Source organism: Saccopteryx leptura, chromosome 9, assembly GCF_036850995.1.
Source record: "Saccopteryx leptura isolate mSacLep1 chromosome 9, mSacLep1_pri_phased_curated, whole genome shotgun sequence".
NCBI classification, from domain to species: domain Eukaryota; kingdom Metazoa; phylum Chordata; class Mammalia; order Chiroptera; family Emballonuridae; genus Saccopteryx; species Saccopteryx leptura.
The window spans coordinates 57,883,750-57,899,035 of NC_089511.1; the positions used below are offsets into that span (position 1 = coordinate 57,883,750).

The window sequence follows — 15,286 nt, forward strand, 5'->3', positions numbered from 1 at the left end:
CTTTGAATCCCTAATGATTCTTATAGTTTCTGGTACCTAGTATGCACTCAAATATTTGAATGAATAAATTATTTTTAAACCACCATGAATTTGTTAGCCCATTACAATTAAAGAAAAAAGAGCTCCAATGCAAAACATTTTAATAGGTTGTCAAATATACAGTTATTAGAATTACCTAAATATCACTTATAAAAATCGGTATATCACATTAGATTCTATAAAATAAAATCACACATCGACAATAACCCCTGCAGTCCAAGGATAACCCCCCATCAATGGAACAAATTACAAACACATTAAAAAAGATACATTTAAACCAAAGTAACGTTAACTAAATACATTCATTCATCAAGTACAATAAACTTAGCATAGTCACTAATAACAATTTTAGGTGCAATTTCACATGCTTCCATAAGTCTTCCAGTACAGCTCCCATAGTAAAGTGTCTTTGTGCACACCATTTTCATTTATATGCAGGTACATCATACATCATACTTAAGACCATTTTACTTTATAATTAAACTTAATATATACTGTAAGTGAACACCAGGCCAAAATTTAACTCCAATAATAAGTTTAAAAATTAAAAAAAAAAAATCTTGAAAGTATATTCTAATTTGATTAATCACATGGATACTCTTTCCTCTTCCTAGATGGTATCAAAATATTAACTCCCCAAGAAAGGAAAATCCAATCTTCCTAAAATATTAACAAACATTTTAAGGAACAGTAAAATCATTCTGTAAGTCAAAAAGTAATTTCATATTCATTGCCAAATTTAAAATACCAGTGATTTGAAGATAAGATTGAGGCCTAAAACATTTGTACTAAATTACAATATAAAATACAATGTAAAAAATGTGCAGTAATTCGCTTGTGAAAATATAATGGAATGTTTTTCACAGTAATGCTACATTAAAACGCTACTCTGACAGTCTAAGTAAACGTACCTTTACTAGCAAGAAACATGAAAAATTAAGGCCTTTTTATGTTACCTATAATTACTGAACCCAAAGTCAAATATAGGTTACAATGCTACAAAGTATTATTTTCAACCTCTCTAACATTGTTAGTTGCTTCATCAACTCAGTAATTATTCCCTTATCTTTACACAAGCTCAAATGCTAGTTAACTTTATCACCTTGAAATAAATACTTCTCTATTTCTATTTTAAGTCAGCCCCCAACCCCACCCTATCTAGACATAATGCTGTAAATAGTAGGGCTTTGTCTAATTGGTTCACAACTGTATATTCAGGGACTAAAACTGCTTGGCACATGGCGGATACCCAGTAAATATTTTTGAATGAACCAAGAGGCAATTCTACTTGTTTTTCCAAAGTAATAACAGACAATTCACCTCTTTACATGACCAAATTGGCAATTTTTAAAAAGAAATTGATGTCTACGCTATGATAACATAGAATGTAAATGGAAGGACAACTGACGCTACACATATATCAAATAAAGGTTAAAGGCACTGGATCAGAAAGATTATTACAAAGCCTTGTAAACAATTATTAAAGCAAATCAAGTTTTAAAGTATCAAATGTCAAACTGCTATGAGAAAATAGTATTAAAATGACAATGCTTTAAAATAGTGGACAAAATTTCTGTAATTTCCCAAAATTCTTTCATTGTTTTACTATTTTCTTTCATCCTACATCTTCCAAATTCTAGAAACAAATGTTTTCAGCTGCATGAAACAAGAAAAATGCAACTGAAATATCACTGAAAATTAATTCCTTTTTCTTATGTTACAAATTTGATAGATGTTATACAACTGATATGAGAACATCTGGAAAATCATAAATAGTAAATTATACTCAATCAAAATCAGAAAAAAAATAGTTCTTATTCAGTTGAACACAATCTAAAGCCCCAAAATAGCAAATTGTAGTGTAAGAGGCATAGTAAGAACAATCTTTCTGGACACATAAGAATAATGAACACTGAGTTGAAAATACCACAAACTCCACATTACAGTTATTTAATATACACATTTTCACAATTGTTTCTTGAAAAACTATTTAGATAAAATATTTAGCATTTATCATCTATTATTTATTTGAATCTATGCAACTTTCATCCATATTAAAATATCAATTAATGTAAATATTATAAAACTATTATACAATTTAAATTCTTATTAATGTGTTATTTACTCTTCATAATTTCTTAAAAGTTCTTTTTATGAGTGCACTCTATAAGAAACACACTAAAACCATTATTTGTGTTTCCTAGCGGAAAAAAGGTTGATCATCCTATTAACTCAAACGATAATCTTATGCTAACTTCTTAAACATTTACATGTTTAAACATACTTGGTGAATGGTGATCATTCTATTTCCACAGTGGTAAATTTCAGCATAATGCTAAAGGTCTGCACTAGATAATAAAATAGTCACATGTAGATTACATAAACAGACACTTATTCTGTTACATGTAAGCTTACTTATAAAGTAACATAAAATAAGCATTGGATAACAGTGATAAAAAATGTAAACAAAAAATTAAATGTTAATCCCTTCCCTGAAAAACAAAAGATAAAAGCACTTCCTGTTTTATTAAAATAAAACATGAACTATTTTATCAAAAAGATAAGACACTGATATTACAAAGCTGTATTTCCAAATATGGATAAAGATAATCTGGAACAGCTGACTCACATTTTATTGAGTTAAAATGTGCAAAAACACCTGATAATACTTAAATGTATTAAATTATTTAGGCTGATATCATCACCTACAAAAAAAAAGGTTCTTGTTTTGTTCAGATTTAAGTGTCTAATTACCTGAACTTAAGATTTATTGAAGCACTATCCAAATAACACCAACAAAAGTCTATATTGTAGGAGAAATCAACTAAAACTAAAAAAATTCTATTAATTATGACTTGAAATTCATCTCCATAAAAAAAGCAAAAGCCAATACCTATTTAGGCAGTAAAGAAAAATATGAAACTATAGAAAACTTACAATGACTAAATAAAAATTAAAAACAAATGTTACTATAACAAAATGCCTATGAATTTTAAGGTTATTCAGATTTAATAGATTTATTAAGCATAGAATCCACAGAGCATTTGGTACCTGTATTTGTGATCAGATATTTGCAAAGTACCCTCAGAGAGGGTTGGGAAGGTGACATAAACATAAAATTCTGACACTTTCCTCCACACCAAAACAAGGTGCTTGGATTTAAAAAGTTTAATTTGTAATTCTAGGGGAGGAAGAGGAGACTAACAATTCTCAACTCTAAAAGTTTCCAAGAATATGGCAAAACTATTAAATACTAAGATACTTCATTAGTGAATCAAAATGCAAGCCATGAGATCATAAACATCTAACACATTTGCAAATTTAATTTTATAGTTTTAAATGTTTTCAATAAATGGTTGTTTTTTATAAGGTGGTGAATGTGAAACACAGAATCTAATATATCCAGGAAAAATAGCATTGCCCACCCCACCTCCATGAAATAAATCATAATTTCTCTCTTGAATATAATATAAAACTATTTCAAAAGTGAAATAGAAGTGCAGATTTAGATATGTACCACTCTCTATGATGTACTAATTTACACGGTACTTTTTATATCACTCACGACATTGGATGTTGTCCTTCACTGCTTATTAGAATTCTGAGAAACACCATTTTTAGCAACATATATATACTACTGCCTAACTAGATGGACACATAAAAATATGGGAATTTTAAAAATATTTTTAAAGAAAAAATAAAACAAACATTCAATCATCCACCTTTCAGAAGCTGCAGTTAGAAGTATTATACAGTTTATAACACTTTTCACAATGTGGTAAATATATATTCCAATTTGCCCAAAAATGAAAGATTATAAAATGAAATATGTTGTTCCCTCCAAATAACTTCTCTCTCCTTTCCCTGGCAAGATAAATTATCAAGATTTTTTATTATTATCCATTCCAATTATCTTTTACATGAAGTATAACATGTTGAAATATGAATATAAATGAAAATTAAAGGAAAAATCTGCTTTTGGAATTCAAAATCATTTCACTAAGAAGCACCTTTTGATATGCTGGTCTAAACTTTAATATAAAACTTAAACAGTACTTATTTCTGAAGTAGAATGTTCTCCAGTTTTAGGAACTTCATATAGCAATACTAAGGACATCAACCTGTGCTTTCTAGACTTTTGAAAGTGTTCTCATAATGTAATGAGTTTAGATATGGCTCATTGTCAAGCTTAATGTGGACAGAGATTTCATGATAAACTGGCTATAGAAAACTCAAGTCTTAATGACTGAATAATGGTTTGCATTTTGCTTGAGCCAAACAGACGTTTAACCATGTACCACCACATTCCCTGCTCAACATTCCAAAGTTTCTTTATTCTTCAGTTTTCTAATGAACAAATAATTAGTTTTCCTGAGTAAGATTATAAAAAAGTTACCCTTCTACCAAAAGTATAAAAAAAACAAATGAAATGTAGACTCACAATACAAATTTTTTACATAGCATTACAAGTGCAGAGATATTAACTGCTGCTCTTCACAATGATTGCCCCACCCCTTCAAAAGACTGCAGCAAAAGATTCAACTGTCTAAAATACTCTGCAGTACAGTAATCAAATGCTTCAGCCCATAAACATATCCCTCATCTATTGTGTTGCTAGGGAAAACATGAGCAAAATCTATCATTCGCACTTCTACTTCCGCAATCTCTTGGCAACCAGTGGGAAGATGGTAGAAAACTTTTTCCAGTTGGGAAAGTACATTTCCATTTAAATGTTCCTGTGACAAACTTTTCCACCCATTGTCTTGCTCTATATTTTCAACTTTCAATGAAGTCTGACTGTGATGCTTTTTTGAATACATTTTTCTATGACGAGCATACATCTTGGAGAAGCTTCTGCCTACTGAAGCTTCTATTTTTCCATTCATTGTGGAACTTAACACTCGAAAGTTATTATTGTACTCCAGTACATCTGCATCTGAGAGTTGTCTTTTGGACAAAAACTTTTCTGCCAAAGTTCTGTCATTTGATTTTGTAGTAACTGGTTGAGATGAACCTTCATAAACAAACAGTAATGAACTTGCATAAAAGTTAAGCTGCTTCTGGCTTTCAAACCACTGAAGAATACTTTCAATCTTCCGAATACTGGCGGCAACAGCATCCTTTCTTACGCAGAATCCATTATGAAAAAACCTGGAAACTCCTATAAAAAGGAAAATGTAATATTCTTGTAAAATATTTTTATTATTATATGATTATAAAACAGCTACCACTTGGGAAGTAAACTTATCTTATATACAATTCTTCTAACATCCCTTGTGATTAACTAAACAGGTAAGAATTCTAGTCAGACAACGAACCCTGGACCTCAACTATACTTCTGGTAAAGATGCTCTTACTAAAAAACATCTAATGACACTAATATGAAGTGAAATACCCTATATACACAGAACTATTTATTACAGATAGACTGGTAGTTTCATTCTCCCTGCACATATTCTCTTAAAAAAACGTATCCCAGTCTGACTTGTGGTGGCGCAGTGGATAAAGCGTCGACTTGGAAATGCTGAGGTTGCCGGTTCAAAGCCCTGGGCTTGCCTGGTCAAGGCACATATGGGAGTTGATGCTTCCAGCTCCTCCCCCCTTCTCTCTCTCCTCTCTCCTCTCTGTCTCTCTCTCTCCCTCTCTCTCTCCTCTCTAAAAATGAATAAATAAAATAAAATAAAAAATGCATCCCAAGATTTGCTTCAGTTGCTACTGTGAGGGATTTTATAGAATAATTTGTTTGTTAGAATCACATGTAAGAGCTAATCTAAAACCTAGAGTCAAATCATAAAACCTAGAGTTAAATCATAATGATTTTTAATAGCCCATTGCCAAAATACAAATCATAACTGTACTATGTATTTCCTATTCTCAATAATATTGATTAAATCAGTCTTTTCACAGAAGTTAAGCTCACTGTGGGGATTAGCATTACTCCAGTTTTATTACCCAAAATTGAGATTTTTAAATGTTTCAATCTGTCAGATTATTAGCCCTCTTTTAGAATAATTTAAGCCTATTTTATCATATTTGAAAATTCATGGGTATACATGGTTTGATTTCTGCCTTTAAATACTTTGTTCCCCCACTCTGAGACAGAAATTGCTAAAAACACACACATTCAGATTAATTTGGGAAATATTTTAATAAAGAGCCAATCTGTATATTATCTTGCTATTAGCGAACAGAAATACTAATTTTTAAGATCTCACTGTGGATGCCTGTTTCTACACATAAAATAAAAATTCGTATTCACACTCTTTACACCACACATAACCTGTTTGCCACCTTAGGTAGAGCTAAGAATAAACTTCCAACAGAATATTATTTCCAGAAATCTAGGATACCATTGCTTTTATCTTGTCCATAAATACTTTAGAAGCATATAGGTTAACAGACTTTTTATTTAAACTACTTAAAAATATTTTTTTACTACTTATTGTTTTTTAGAGGGGGGAGAGGGTAAGAGGAAGAGAGAGGGGGAGGGGAGAGGGAGAGAGTGACAGAAACATTGATTTTGTTGGACCACGTATATATACAGTCAATGGTTGATTCTTGTTATGTGCCCTGATGGGTATTGAACTGGCAACCTTGGCATATCAGGACAATGAACTAGCTGGCTGGGGCCATTTTAAACTACTTTTAATGTCACTTGTTTATTCATAATGTATGTAAGTTCTAGAAGCTAATAATATACAACTACACAAGGGAAATTAAAATTAAAATAAATTACATTCTACAACATACACTGTAAAGTCTCTTATGTAATAAGCAGTTTTAATATACTATGATCTATATACTATGATTTTAAAGAGAACTTATAATTCTAATACAGTGGTACCTTGAGATACGAATTTAATTCGTTCTGTAACCGAGTTCGTCAGTCAGTCAACTCGTGTATCAAACTGCTGATAATGGACCTGTGCGCCAACACGCCAACTAGTGGCAGCTTCCCAAATCACGACTCGTATCTCAGAATTTTGCTTGGATCTCAAACAAAAATACGGACTAAGTCACAGCTCGTATCTTAAAAATTCGTATGTTGGTCTGTTCGTATCTCAAGGTGGTACCACTATACTTGGGCAAGATGGTTGGTTCACAGATGTTCATTTTTATTCAAGTGTACAGTTTTAATAAATAAAGAAATAATTGAAAATATAAGATGACCATTCATGGACCTATGGCTTTGTTGTATCATGAACCAGGGATTATAATTAAGCCAATTCTATGAATCTAAAGTTCATTTTTTTTTAGTTTATTTATTGTGAATTATACAAAAGAGAATTCAAACCAAAATCACTTTAGAATTATTTTCATAATTATGCAGTAATAAAAGGATTGAAATATAGTTTTCAAATCCTTACCATCCTTTAGAGTTTCTTTTGTTAAGCTTCTTCCATAGTGCTGGTTTTGTGTCTCATAGCTATCAGAATGAACATGATAAACCTGTCACAAAAAGCAGTGAATATTAAAAGTGAGTACCCCTTGACCATGTGGAATTAATCTCAGCAATGGTTAAAAATAGGAAGATCTATTCATATGACTTATTCTAATACATTTAAGAAAAAAAAAATGATGTTATATCAACAGATTCTGAAAAGGCAGTTAACAAATTTACATACACTATTAATGAAAACTTTAAAAGGAGAGATGGGCATTTCCAATATGAAAAATGACCTTGATCTACCAAAGGTTATCCTCTAGTTTAAAGTGGAAATAATGAAGCATCTGTCCTAAAATACAAGAAGCTTCCCAAAAAAGAATTCTACCACAATGTCTTTTATCATTACTACTATCTAATATAATATTGTTCTGGATGCAGTCTCTAGGAAATGCAAACAGACAAGAGAAAGAAAGTAGAGGTATAATAATATGGAAAGGAGGAGATAAATTATCACTCCTTATTTTTCTATTTATTTATGCATTTCATTCATTGGTTGATTCCTGTATGTGCCTTGACTGGGGATCAAACCTGCAACCATGGAGTACTGAGATGATGCTCTAACCAACTGAGCTACTCAGCCAGCGCCATTTTTTATTGATAATGGCTATATACTAAAAAATCAACTGAAAAACTAATACAAACAATAAAAATGTGAAATGGTGACTGAATACAAATTAGTAAAAAAAATAAAATAAAAAAAGAAGCTTTGCTATAATCAAACAACAGGATAGAAACAAAAGAAATAATGCAATATAAAAGAAATAAAACAGTAATAAACTAAATAAAGGTACGGTTTATACAGACACATTTAACAAATCCAAAGATATACACTCAAACACATACTAATGGTCTCAGAGAGGAAAACTCAACATAAAAGATTATTAATTCTATTTAAATTAATCCACAACTAAAATGAAATTATAATAAAACAACTTTTATAACCATATAAGCTAATCTAAAGTTCATGTAGAAAAGCAAGAATAGCTAGGAAAAATAAAAGTAAGATTACAAGATATTAAAACATACTTCATTTATATTTCTTCAACTTAATTGAGGAATAAATGACAAATATGATTGTCCATATTTAAAGTGTACAGTGTGATTATTTCGTATACATATACACTGTGGAAAGCTTCCCAAGGTCAAGATTGTAAGGTCAGTGGGCAATGGGGGAAGGTCATGGTGAGGAACCAGACCCGGGAACTTTGGCTAGAACCACCCACACCCATGCACACCAAAAGAAACCTCCCAAAAGTCCTTTGGAAAAGAGCTACTGTCTGTCAGCCAGTGAGATTTCAGCACGTCATATCAACTCGCCTCCACCCTAGACAACCCTTTAAATATCCCCCACGTGGTTTCATCTATGCAACTTCTCTGGCCTCTGTCTCCCGGACCAGAGAACCTCGTCAGGCGGGATGCGCTGTACTAAATAAAGCTTTTGCTTATCCACACTTCGTGGCTACACCCTTCCTTCTTCTTTGACAGGGAACAATACCTTACATTTGGTGTCAAAACCCGGGAGGAGTTGAAGTCCACTAGGGCCGCTTCTCTCCCCTTCCCTTCTGAGGAAGAACCAGGATCTCTGACTTTCCAACCACTTCGGCAAACAGTGCAGTAAGTCCCCTGCCTCCAGCCACCCCTCAGCTCTTTCCGCCAAGACTCCCTGTCCGTAATCGCAGCTGTGTCAGGGACCTCTTTTCCGTTTTGAGTGTGTGTGCGCCCGTGGAGACGTCTGAGCACATCCACTTTACCTAACGGTCTGGTGGCCAGAGCTTGAGTTGCAGAATGCCAATTCTCATCTCTAACCACTCCGAGGACTGAGGATGGCCATAGAGGCACAGGAATCTAAACCTGGTCCAAAACACTCCTGGAGTTGCCTTATCTGAAATCTCTTCCTCCCTAAAGAAGAAACTGTTCTTCTTCTCCGCTGTGGCCAGGCCACAGAACCCACTGGATAATCGAACCAGATGGCCTCCTGAAGGGACTTCCAGTTTTAACATCCTCACCAATTTAACTATTGCCAAAAGAACTGGTTGGAGATCCCTTACATTCAGGGCTTCTAGAATTTGCGCTCCCATCCTAATCTCTATGCTGCCTGCTACACGGCGCAGGCCCTTTTTGGCCAGAGAAACCTCAGCTAAACCCTCCACTCCTGATCTTTCCTCCTTTGCCTGACCCCCAACTCTCTCCTCCTCCTGCCTCACCCCCGGGGGTGCCCCTCTCTCGGGACCCCTCTCTGGTCCCTCTGCGGACCTCTTTCACTCTGGTCTCTTCCCTCCAGGAGCTACTTGCCCACCCTTCACAGGATCCTGTTTCTCATTCAGCTGCAAATACCAGTCTCTCTTTCTCCTCCCCTGCTGGCCAGGGGCCCCTCCCTTCTCCACTGTGTTCTTAAACCCCTCCTCCACCAGGCATTGACCCTCATGCAGGTTTGCAGGGATCCTGACCCCATGGCCCAACCCCAATCTTCTTGCAGGAAGGCCTGGCCCTGTCCTGCCTCTGGCTCCAGCTTTCCGGCCGGATCTGGGTGCCAGACTTCCCAGAAGCCACCCTCCTTTTATTCTCACCCCCAAACCCCTATCCAAGACCTGTGAACATAACATTTAAAGTTTTTAATGGTCGCAACTAGTAGAAAAATGCCAAGACTGTTCGCCAGGCCTGCATGCAGCAGAAGGTAACTCTCCAAACCCAGGCTCCTGTGGCAGCCCTGAGGCTGGCAGAGCAACAGGAGCAAGGCACAGGAGGTGCCCGACCTGAGTCTAGGCTGTAAAGAGGATCCCCACCATGAGCTTGCTTTAAATGTGGCAAGGAGGGTCACTGGTCCCGACAGTGCCCCTGTCCCAACTGCAAGCAGCCCTGTCACTGGTGGAGCAATTGCCCCTTTGAACTACAGGCTTTTCTTTAACGGCTCTACGTGAAGGACAAGCCACCCAAATGGAAGGCCAAGCCAGCCAGGTGGGCCCACCACTCGAACTCCTTGGCCTCATGGACGACTGACGCGACCCGGACTTGAAGACTCCCATCACACTCACCAAGCTCAGGGTAATGCTGCAGGAACGGGTTAAGTCCATCTCATTTCTTGTGGACACGGGGGCTACCTTCTCTGTTTTTCCATCACACTCTGGACCTCTAGTTCCCTCACAGGTCTTGGTTATGGGAGTGGACAGGACTCCTTCCTTTCCCCTTCGTAGTGTACTAAATACAGTACGTGCACTGTACCAAATAAAGCTTTTGCTTATCCACACTTCGTGGCTATGCCCTTCCTTCTTCCTCAGTGGGAAAAAATACCTTACAAAGATAATTAACACACCTATTACCTCTCACATAGTTTTCTCTGTTCTGTGGTATAAACGGTTAAAATCTGGCTTACAAGGACAATGGGTCATTGAGTTTTAAATCTAAAATAAAGATTAACTGAGGAACTTCTTCTCCTCAATAAGATACAGGATTTACATACCACCCTACATTGATTGTGGTTCCTCCTCCCTTCCTGGAATCTTGAGAATAACGTACCTCCAGGCAAAGGAGGATAGACATGGAAAGATTTGTAAATGTCTTTGATTGTATTACCTTGGAAGTTTTAATGTCCCTATGGATCCCCTAAACAAATGTAAGCTTGCTAATAATTGTGTCATGATGTCATGCTACCCTCAGCCTGTATGTGAGCAAGGGTATATAACCAGCCTCTGAAATATATTTGGCACGCACAATTTGAGTCTGCAAATGCCCCATGTCACCCATATGCGGCTGGCATATTTAATAAATCTCCTCCTTTAATAAAACCCTTCAAAACTCATCTGGACTTGATGTCTCTATGTAAACTCATAGAAGTGAGGTATGGTAGTTTTCAGCATCTGGGGTACGGTACTTTACAACATATGGGGGCTCGTCTGAGATCCGGTGTTTCGTGTCACCGGGTAGAGACATCCTGAATCGACTGGTCTCTCCGGGGAGCTGCCTGACCTCGCTGGAATCTCGAGGAGAGGTGCACCATCTGAGATGTTTTCAGGGCTCCCTGTCTTCCTGTAGGGTTCAGACAGTTCTTCAGCCTATGCCTCCTAGTTCCCAAATTCGATGATTTGGACAATTCAGCAGAGAAATCAAGGAGGTAGGTAAAGCAACTCTTTTGCTTTACTGAATTCTAGCTTTCCTCTGAATTCTTGCTTTTCTGTTCTGTTTTGGACTAGTCAATTTGGAATGTTGCGTAGAGGACTGTATGCAGTCACATTCTTGCAGTGGGCTCTCCAAGACCGAGACGTCAGTGTAGAGTTTTTAGGTCCCACCTTGGGCTTTGCTGGGACACATCTGGTTGTACTCTAGGAAGGCATTAGTGGGGATCAGGTCCCACCTCGGACTTCCAGAGGTATCTAGTTGTGTTCTCAGAAAAAGACATTAGTGGGGACTTCATTCGTGCTCTAGGAGGGCATTAGTGGGGTTTGAATTAGCCAGGATTAATCAGTCTCGCATTGCACTGCATCAATGGAGACTGAGTTAGCCAGGTTGATCTCACCTCGGACTTCCAAAGACATCTGTGTTTGTCAGATCTTGTTCTTTGTTTTTTAATGTTTCTTTCTGGAAACCCCTGGGTAACTGGTGAGGTTTGAGTAGGAAATCTCTGGTGCTATGCACCTGAGAGGCCAGTAGGGGGATCCCTTCCCTTGTCTATTGAGCTTTGTCTGTTTGTCAAGAAAAAATACCTGGTATAATTTTAATTGGAATAAATAAAGCACACTCATTTAAATTTCTTGATTTGTGATCTGTGTATGTGAAGTCTTTGTTTAATGTTTAAGTGTGTCTGATTTTAAGGCCTGGCTTAAGTTCTTGTGTCAAAAATTGGAAGTTTCTGGCTTAAAACTAGAAGGCAATCTTAGATGGTGAATTGTTTGTATTGTAAATTCTCTTTGTTCTTGGATCCAAGACCTTTGGCTTCAGGGCACTCTCGATTTCTCCAATGAAGAAGTTACTCTCTTCTGCTAGCTCCTTCCCCTTGCCTTGTGTAATAATTAATACCTCTATAATCAAACATCCTTTATTCTGAGTGTTTATTGTCTGTCTTATCTTTTTGCTTTTATTAGTGTGCTAATTCCTAGATTTTCCCAGACATTAAATATGGGGGGAAACGCTGGTAAGGTAAAAACCTTTGAGATTCTAAGAAAATCAAATGAGTCAGTGGTTTCGGGAGCCCTGAATGGAAAGGGAAGTGTTTCTCTAGCCTTTGGGGGGGGAAGGGCTGGCAAGTACACAGTTTGAGTGAGAGAAGTGTGGAAAGCAGGGCCTGGACACGCTGTGTGCGGAACGGCGGGAGTAAGGGCACTAGAGTAAGGGCGAGGTGACTGAAGGAATTATAAAATAGAAATTAGTTTCAGATATCCACCTACTGTCCAAAAGAAGTTTTGCCCATTTGGAAAATACAGGGTAGCTCATTCACTGTTGGTGGGACTGTAAAGTAGTACAACCATTATGGAGGAAAGTATGGTGGTTCCTCAAAAAACTGCAAATAGAACTACCTTATGACCCAGCAATCCCTCTACTGGGTATATACCCCAAAACCTCAGAAACATTGATACGTGAAGACACATGTAGCCCCATGTTCATTGCAGCACTGTTCACAGTGGCCAAGACATGGAAACAACCAAAAAGCCCTTCAATAGAAGACTGGATAAAGAAGATGTGGCACATATACACTATGGAATACTACTCAGCCATAAGAAACGATGACATCAGATCATTTACAGCAAAATGGTGGGATCTTGATAACATTATAAGGAGTGAAATAAGTAAATCAGAAAAAAACAAGAACTACATGATTCCATACATTGGTGGAACATAAAAATGAGACTAAGAGACATGGACAAGAGTGTGGTGGTTACCAGGGGTGGGGGGAGGGAGAACAGGGGGAGAGTTAGGGGGAGGGGGAGGGGCACAGAGAACTAGATAGAGGGTGGCGAAGGACAATCTGACTTTGGGCGAGGGGTATGCAACATAATTTAATGACAAAATAACCTAGACATGTTTTCTTTGAATATATGTACCCTGATTTATTAATGTCATCCCATTACCATTAATAAAAATTTATTTAAAAAAAAAAAAAAAAAAAAAAAAGAAAATACAGGGTAGGAATAGCATTAAAGATTAGAACTTTGCCCTGGCCGGTTGGCTCAGCGGTAGAGCGTCGGCCTAGCGTGCGGAGGACCCGGGTTCGATTCCCGGCCAGGGCACACAGGAGAAGCGCCCATTTGCTTCTCCACCCCTCCGCCGCGCTTTCCTCTCTGTCTCTCTCTTCCCCTCCCGCAGCCAAGGCTCCATTGGAGCAAAGATGGCCCGGGCGCTGGGGATGACTCCTCGGCCTCTGCCCCAGGCGCTAGAGTGGCTCTGGTCGCAATATGGCGACGCCCAGGATGGGCAGAGCATCGCCCCCTGGTGGGCAGAGCGCCGCCCCATGGTGGGCGTGCCGGGTGGATCCCGGTCGGGCGCATGCGGGAGTCTGTCTGACTGTCTCTCCCTGTTTCCAGCTTCAGAAAAATGAAAAAAAAAAAAAAAAAAAGATTAGAACTTTGCTTTAGAAAAATATTAGAAAAAGAAAACAGGGCCAAGTAAAAAGGTTTAGAAATGAACAAACCACAGGTGTGGGCCTTGCTAGTTATCAGTTCCTTGAAATAAATTACAACTCCAAAGTAAGTGATGAAATCATAAGTAATAGGATTATAGGAAATGGAAATGATCAGAGACAGGGCCCCCGGCTGCCTCTCCCCTTCCCCTCTCTAGGACATTGGGGTCGCATGGGCCCTCCATGGGTTAGGGATGGTGGCTGGTGGCCCCCCACTAGTGTAAAAGGATTCCGACTCTCTCCTGCAAGGCCGAGGCAGGTGTTGGGTCCCCTCCAGGTCTCCCAGTTCCTTTGTATGGCATGGTTGTTATCTGACGTGGGAGGCATGGGGTTCATGGGGAAGAAAGACCCACTGCTTTAGTCATAATAATAAAAAATTATAAAAAGAATTTTCAGGGAATTGCGGTGAAACTGGAAACCTCATGTAGGCTAAAGCAACCCACTGTTAGGAAGAAAAATTTGTAAAATTTATATTTTTTAATCTGCTTTTGTTGTAAAAAGTAAAGCTAGACAGCTTTTGGGGGGGACCAGGGGGGTTGAAAGTCGGCTTATTTCTTGGAAATGCCAAGTTCTGCAAGAAGGGACAGGTCTGCCGGATGCCTCTGCCTCTTCCCCCTTCCCTAAGAACCCTGCTCGGCAAACTGCTGCTCCCAAACAGCTTGCGGACCACATGGGGCCTTTTGAGAGCTACCCCTTGGGTGTAGCTCTCCAACAAAGGGCCATGTGTGGGCACTGCCTTGGAGGGAAGTGTGCCTTCCTATATAGTTTAGGTTTAGAATTTGGCTCGCAAAAGAAATTTCAGTTACTGTACTGTTAATATTTGGCTATATTAACTAATAAGTTTTCTGACTACTAGGTTAAAAATGTATGTGTTATTTCAAAAGTCTTTGGTTAATTCTTTTTATTTGCTGTATCATAGCCCTGTGATATTGAAATCTTAGTTTAAATATTAGGGAATATATAATATTGTTAATGTCTTTTTTTTTTTTTTTTTTTTTTTTTTTTTTCATTTTTCTGAAGCTGGAAACAGGGAGAGACAGTCAGACAGACTCCCGCATGCGCCCGACCGGGATCCACCCGGAATGCCCACCAGGGGGCGATGCTCTGCCCATCCTGGGCGTCGCCATATTGCGACCAGAGCCACTCTAGCGCCTGAGGCAGAGGCCACAGAGCCATGCCCAGCGCCCGGGCCA

General features: G+C 37.8%; 1 protein-coding gene across 2 annotated transcripts in view; it reads right to left on the reverse strand.

Moving 5' to 3' along the window:
- Positions 1-123: 123 nt before the first annotated feature.
- The window catches only part of IPMK (inositol polyphosphate multikinase), a 74,528-nt gene continuing 59,365 nt past the window's right edge, over positions 124-15,286 (reverse strand). For both annotated transcript variants that reach the window (XM_066348117.1, XM_066348116.1), the window contains exons 5-6: positions 7,407-7,488; positions 124-5,200 (exon numbers count right to left, since the gene is read on the reverse strand). In XM_066348117.1, the coding sequence (XP_066204214.1) occupies positions 4,578-5,200; positions 7,407-7,488 (705 nt within the window). In that variant the 3' untranslated portion in view covers positions 124-4,577. The remainder of the gene's footprint in view (positions 5,201-7,406; positions 7,489-15,286) is intronic.